The sequence below is a fragment of the Microchirus variegatus genome (genome assembly GCF_963457635.1).
Source record: "Microchirus variegatus genome assembly, chromosome: 5".
NCBI classification, from domain to species: Eukaryota; Metazoa; Chordata; class Actinopteri; order Pleuronectiformes; family Soleidae; genus Microchirus; species Microchirus variegatus.
This window is the reverse complement of record NC_139806.1, coordinates 2,763,684-2,770,804: the sequence shown is the minus strand read 5'-3', so window position 1 is coordinate 2,770,804 and position 7,121 is coordinate 2,763,684. Positions and strand designations below refer to the sequence as shown.

The following is a 7,121-nucleotide window of genomic DNA, read 5'->3' as shown; positions in this document are numbered from 1 at the left end:
CTCAGGAAGAGCCCACAACAATCCTAGATCCGCCACTGCCGCAACGACCCCAGAGCATTGTGGGTAGTGTAGTACTTGTCGGTATCGCGAAAAAAAAAACTGCGTTTTCTTCGAATTCATTTCACATCGTGGCTTCTCTGCGGACAGTATAGCACGGAATCACATTTTAGTAGTTTGTGGTGCGTCTGTCGTTGATTATTACGATATAAATGACTGATATTGAAAACATTTTAATGATTTCTTTTTTGTCCCAATATGATCCAACGATGACTTCCGGGTGTAGGCGCGGCTTTGTGACGTAGTGGTCAGGTGATGTTGCGGTCGAGGCGGAGCTCCTGATCCAAACACCGAGCAACATCAACATCGTTCCTCGGTGATTTTCTGTCTCCCGGGTTCTCTTGTTTCTTCTGGCACATTATTTGGACTCTGTTTTACGCCATGGCCGCGCAGAAGATTAACGAAGCTCACGAGCACATGGCTAAAGCGGAGAAATGGTGAGTTTATCTGTCGCTAACGCCGGTTTGTTAGCTAGCTGTCAGGCCACTGTAGCATCTGAAAGTAGAAACGGTTACGCGACATGTTTAACACAGATCAGTGTCATAGACGTGTCGTGTTTGCTGCTCCTGTGCTGTTGTTTATAATTAATGTTTTATAATCGTATGTGTTTGCTTGTGTGCGCAGCTTAAAGACGAGCTTCACGAAGTGGAAGCCCGATTTCGACAGCGCTGCATCAGAATACGCCAAAGCAGGTAAATCCACTGAATCCAGTTCTGTAATCAAGATTACACTAAGACTAAGACCTCAAGACCATGACTGAGATTAAGACAAGACTAGGATCAAACAGTGGAACAAGATCTGAAACCAAGACAGGATCATGATTTCTGAGACCAGGACGAGCAAGAAGAGAGTGATTTAAGACCATATGTGTGTGTGACCATGTACACACACACACACAGGTTTCTTCAGACCTTGTCTTATGTGTAAATGTGTGTGTTTATATATATATATATATACACACACATATATATATATATATATATATATATATATATATATATATACTGTATATATGTATGATTTAAGACCAAAACTGAGTCATGACCATGTGTACATATACACAGGCTTCTTCAGACCTTGTCTTATGTGTATATGTGTGTGTTTATATATATATGTGTGTGTTTATATATATATGTGTATGTATGTATATATATATATATATATACATATATATATATATATATATATATATATATATATATATATATATGTGTGTGTGTGTATGTATGTGTATATATGTGTGTTCTCAAATATGTGTGTTCTCAAATATCTTTAAAAAAAAAATTCCTTTGCCACAAAGAAAACAGAAAATATTCACGTTTAAGAAGCTGGAAAAACCAGAGAAACATGTTTTAAATCTTTAATTCTTCTGGTTTGCAGCTGTGTGCTTCAAGAATGCCAAACAGTACGAGCAAGCGAAGGATGCTTATCTGAAAGAAGCGGAATATCACACAGAGAACAAGACGTATCCTCTCTGCCCTCTCAACAAATCACTGTTGTTTAAGTCTGTTTTCATTTCCTTAACTTCCCCCTCCCCCCATCAGGCTCTTTCATGCTGCAAAGTAAGTGTCAACTTTTATAACCGTAACACAAAGACTGCTGCAAAAACATCCTCTAACTCCTTTCTTTCCTCTTCAGGGCGCTGGAGCAGGCAGGTATGATGATGAAGGTGAGTATGTGGGACACGTCCAGTTTAACAATAGGTGGGAAATGATATCGCGTCTACAACGGTGTTGTGTTTGCGCTGCAACAGGAACAAAAGAAGATGCCCGAGGCCATTCAGTACATCGAGAAAGCATGTATGATGTACATGGAGAACGGGACTCCTGACACTGCTGCTATGGCTTTGGACCGAGCTGGAAAGTAAGAAAAACAACCTTTTATTACATCATTCATTTAATCTATAAAGGAGATTATCCCTCAATTAATAATAAAACACTTATGCTTTTGTTCCTTTCGTCTCAGACTGATTGAGCCCATAAACCTGGAGAAAGCAGTGGACCTGTATCAGAAGGCTGCTGGTGTGTTTGAGGTGAGGATAAATCTGCTGACGATTAACAGAATCATTTCACAGCCGCTGATTTCATTTAATATAAACAACCGTTGAAAAGTTTATAGTCACCTATACAATTCGTGTGTGTTTTCCATTAAAAGTCACACTTTCATTCATCAAAAGAGTTGCAAAATGAATAGAAAATATAGTCAAGACATTGACGAGATTAGAAATAATGATATTTATTCAAAATAAAACTGTTTTCAGCTGTGCTAACATCATTGCACAAGGGTTTTCTAATCATCCAAAAGCCTCTTAATGCGATTAGCAAACACAAAGTACCATTAGAACAGTGGAAATGGGCCTCTATACACCTATGTACATATTCCATTAAAAACCAGACATTTGCAGCTAAAATAGTCGTTTACCACATTAGGGTTCGTATGAAAAACCTGGAAAGGTTTTGGAAATTGAAAAATGCATTTTCTAGGTCCCTTAAAAGTTAATGAAAAACAAAATTTCCTGTAAAGTTTTGGAAAAGTCATGGAAATATTGCATGGATAATATTTTGGATGTGTAAAACATAAATAAAATGATGTAATGTGCGATTAAAATTAAAATTGTGGAAACAAGCAGATCACTGGCGCCGTGCTTAGCGACCCTCCAGTCCTCACATGGATTTTGAGCTCTATTTAACGACAAAATGCCAGGAAAGTGTAGTTTCAACGAGTCTGATATGATTAAACTGCATCTATGCAAATAAGGCGTACGGAGACGATCATCCGGCTAACACACAAAAGCTAACGGAGAAGCTAAAAACACAAGGCAACACGCTTCCGGGGCGTTCTTACACGGAGGTAAAAAAAAAAAGGAGATGCCTATAGGGGACAACAATTCACATGCAAACGATGCCACACAGTGGCTGCAAGTGTGTACTGCAGGCGTGAACCAAAACATGTTATATTCATTGAAAAAAAAAGTGCTTTTCCTTTGCTCCAACCCAAAAGAATAAGGACATTTGTAAGTGACCCCAAACTTTTGAACAGTAGTGTCATTTCATTTAATTAATAGCATTGTTGTTGTTGTTGTTTTTTTGTGTGTGTGCGTCTTTAGAATGAAGACCGTCTGCGTCAGGCTGTTGAACTTCTGGGCAAAGCCTCCAGACTCCTGGTCAGGTTAAGAAGGTAAAAGACACGACGAGGCCTTTAATCAAATGTGATGTCATTTGTGCCCAGATCGTCTTATTTCAATTCTCACAACTAATTATCTTTGAGATGATGAGCTTGCCTTGAGTTCTGGTGACAATTTTAGATCTTTCAGAGGAACCGTACGGTGCATATTTTTACGACACCGCCCATAACATCCATCCATCCATCCATCCATCCATCCATCCTGGCCTTGTGCATTTGTTTCCGTCGTAGCCGACAAACACAGGCTGCAGAGCCATGTTCATGCCGGTCTGCATCCGTTTTGTGTTTTTCTCTGTGTATCCCTGATCTTGCAAGGCTGGTTTTCTGCTAACAGACAGCAGGGGGCAGTAGAGACAACTCCTACTAGCCCACAACAAGACATTTAACCATCACAATGACCCTGAAGCTGTTAAATTAGCATAGTTCTGCTTTAAATGTCCTTAGAATCGAGGTTTGATGCTTCCGTTTGGTCCTTTAAAGCTGCTCCGATCTTTTCTCACCAGGTTGGATGAAGCAACGGTTGCTCTGCAGAAAGAGAAGAACATGTACAAGGAGATCGAGAACTTCCCCATGTGCTTTAAGGTCAGTTACGTAGTTAGTTTATATATTATACACACAACTTGAGCTTAATTCCCCACAGTGTGAATACTATTGAGGACTATGGAGGCAAATTAAATAAATACTTGTGTCATCAATTAATGAAATGGGTCATTAATTAATTAAAACACCAATTCATTTTATGCAAACAACATATAATTATTTAACTATTTAATTAATTATTTCATGGTCTGTGTTGCAGTGCGTCAACACTGCAGTGAACATCAAAATAAAATAAAATGAAATAAATAATTATATACGTTTCTTTTTTTTTACATGACATGAATTGGTATTTTAATTAATTAATGACACATTTAATTAATTAATGATGCATTTAATTAATTAATGACGCATTCATTTATTTATTTAATTTTGGCACTTTCCGTCCTCCATAGAATACACTCCTCCATTTGCAAGGTAAATATTTGTATCAAAATAAAATCTGTAATCTGTAACCCTAACCCTGTTTACCACCAAAACAGAGCATAATCCTCAGAAACATTTGACAACATCTTGGTTTTGACATTTTTCAAAATTTTCTCGACCAAACATTGACTTGATTCATCGGAAGAGAAGAACGCAATTTATTGAACCTTTTTTTAAAAATACCTAAGTCGTCATGTTTTTTCCTCATTCTTCAGAAAACGACTGCCCAAGTGCTGGTTCATCTTCACCGAGGCGACTATGTCGCAGCTGATAAGTGCGTGAGAGAAAGTTACAGGTATGAGTATTTTCTTAAACTTACTTCTTCTACTATTTCTTTTACAATTTAAAAGCTAAGTAGTTGATCTAACTCAGCCACGCTACTCGATTTCCGCCAGTCTGCCCGGCTACAGTGGAAGCGAAGACTGCGTTGCCATGGAGACGCTACTGCAGGGCTACGACGAGCAGGACGAGGACCAGGTCTACCGCGTGTGCAACTCGCCTCTGTTGAAATACATGGACAACGATGTGAGTGGTGACTTCTAAAACTCATCACGAGTGTTATTTATGCTTTTTGGCCTCAGTGGAATAATCAGCGCGTGAGTAACAGCGAACAGTTTGCAAACATTTTGTGTCCAGGGAATCTAACCCACAACCTTCTGGTTGTGGGTTAGATGTTTCATGAAAAAAAAATGTTTGTGTCCGTTTTTGCACAATTTTTGCTTCATGCCTGTTTTTACGACATTTTATATCGGGTCCGTTTTTACGATATATTTTTTTCTTGTCTGTTTTTACGATATTTTTTTTCGAGTCCGTTTTTACGACATTTTTTTTTTCGGGTCTGTTTTTCCCCCCAAAAAATTCCGGGACTGTTTTTGAGATTTTTTTTCGGGCCAGTTTTTACGAGATTTTTTTTTCGGTTCTGTTTTTATGACATTTTTTGTAAAATACCATAATATTTTATATTGGCCACTTATTAAAAAATGTATGATTGATAAATGTTGCAAAGTCACTAGAACTTAATTTTTTCATCCATAATTAAAAAACAAAAGACCAGTTTCATGTATTAAATAATCCAATTAACATTATTTTAATTGAAAATACTGCAGAATAGAATAAAATGTAGGATTAGTGTTCAATAACTGGTTATGGAATCTGTTTTTTTAGTTATATTTTATTAGAGAAAAAAAAAATGTCCGATACTGATATCACACACTCGAGTATCTAAACATTTAACATTTAACATTTAAAGTGTATGCACATTTGTGCCATTTCAAGCTATTTTAAAGACTTAATTCTCCAAACAAATATTCTTCTCCTGTAAAGTAAGCAGCTCCACAACATGACTCGGCTAAAATGCTGTCGCTGATTCTACGCTTGGATTCTAATTTGTGACGGGACCATTTTCTGTCAGTCAAATCTGACAACGCTGCATATTTTTCTCTCCTCTGTTTCGCAGTATGCCAAGCTGTCCATTTCCCTGCGAGTACCTGGAGGAGGAGGGAAAAAGAAGGCTGCCGCCGCTCCACAGGGGGGCGGTAGTGGGGCGCCGTCTGCCGCTGACGAGGAGGACGATTATGAAGGTGGTTTGTGTTAACCTCCAGCTGTTTGTCCCGAAACAGAAACGTCGACTCTACCCCGTGTGTTGCTCCCATCACTGCACCTTCTGTGTAAGAGTTCAAACAAAAACAGCTCTGAAACCCACATGAGGCGACTGTTGTGATCTTAATTGTGCAAATTTAGAAACGCCGACCGTCAGAGGTGTCACACAGGAGTCGATTATAAACATCATATTGTTTATTTCAGCTGGAAAAAAAATGTATTCTTCACTGTTTAATAATGTATGAAAGCCTGTTGTTTGTAAATGCTCTATTGTCTCTGTGTCTCTGTGACGCTGTAAATGTTGCTGTCATAGTCTGTGGGTCGGTTCACAGAGGTGTATTCAAATCAGAAAGAATAATTATAATAATGATGATAACAAATATCTATGTATAGGTGTTTTTCTGTTTAGTTTTTTTGTATTAAGTTATTCTCAGTATTGATGGCTGATGGAGATTTGCTGCGACAATATGCAATATATTATACTCAGTCCATGCATGTTTTGGAACAAGTGAAATTTACACTTAAAATGAACGATTCGCACGATTTGTCTTGAACACAAGCGCTTAACTTAAATAAAAAAAATAAAAAAACTCCCAATGACAGTTCGCAGCCAAACGTAGACTGTTTTTTTTTTTCCGTCTACCTCAACGGTCTGTGTCGTATCCATCCAAGAATAAAAACAATGTCATGACTGTAATCTTCATCATCTCCGTTGTATGATCCTGGAAAATTGAAACTCTAAATAAAGATTAAGGGACCATGCAGTGGTTTGGTTTTGCTTATTGACTTCCTTATTATATTAATGTTGTATTTGTCACCAAATGGTTCACCTTGTAAAGGATAATTGATGATTAAACACCAGTTTAAAATAGATTGTTGGCTTTAATGTTGGAGCTCATCACTGAATAGATTAATTCATTCAAATTGTGTTTTACGTCATTGGGCCTCATATTTTTCCACTTCTGTTCTTCCAAGATTCTTATTTCAAGTCAGTTTAAATGAGATTTTTTCGGGGTCTACTTTTCCAAGATTTTTGGATATAAATTTTGAAAAACATTTTTTTGGTCCAAAACATGACAAAAACGTCATACTACACTATGTAGTACGTCATACTATACTAAAATGTGACAATTTTTGTGAAAAAGAAATTTGGTCCAAAATTTGACAAAAACGACATACTATATACTATGTCATCCAAAATCGGACAATTTTTTTGAAAAAAATTTTTTCGTCCAAAACGTGACAAAAACGTCATACTA

General features: G+C 37.4%; 1 protein-coding gene across 1 annotated transcript; it reads left to right on the top strand.

Moving 5' to 3' along the window:
* The first annotated feature begins 339 nt into the window (after positions 1-339).
* LOC310927541 (gamma-soluble NSF attachment protein-like) lies at positions 340-6,611 on the top strand. Its single transcript, XM_083889852.1, has 12 exons — positions 340-494; positions 682-749; positions 1,438-1,522; positions 1,602-1,619; positions 1,696-1,726; positions 1,811-1,920; positions 2,023-2,089; positions 3,164-3,234; positions 3,744-3,822; positions 4,479-4,558; positions 4,659-4,788; positions 5,720-6,611. Exons 1-12 carry the CDS (start codon positions 439-441, stop codon positions 5,855-5,857), a joined length of 933 nt encoding a protein of 310 aa, XP_083745978.1. The 5' UTR covers positions 340-438; the 3' UTR covers positions 5,858-6,611.
* Positions 6,612-7,121: the final 510 nt, after the last annotated feature.

What these genes read in the sequence shown, in the direction of transcription:
- LOC310927541 (XM_083889852.1), top strand. Translation starts at nt 439, where the DNA reads ATGGCCGCGCAGAAGATTAACGAAGCTCACGAGCACATGGCTAAAGCG. An exon ending in AGGCAGGTATGATGATGAAG is followed by an intron (nt 1,727 to 1,810) that starts GTGAGTATGTGG and finishes GCGCTGCAACAG; the next exon opens with GAACAAAAGAAGATGCCCGA. An exon ending in TGCGTGAGAGAAAGTTACAG is followed by an intron (nt 4,559 to 4,658) that starts GTATGAGTATTT and finishes GATTTCCGCCAG; the next exon opens with TCTGCCCGGCTACAGTGGAA.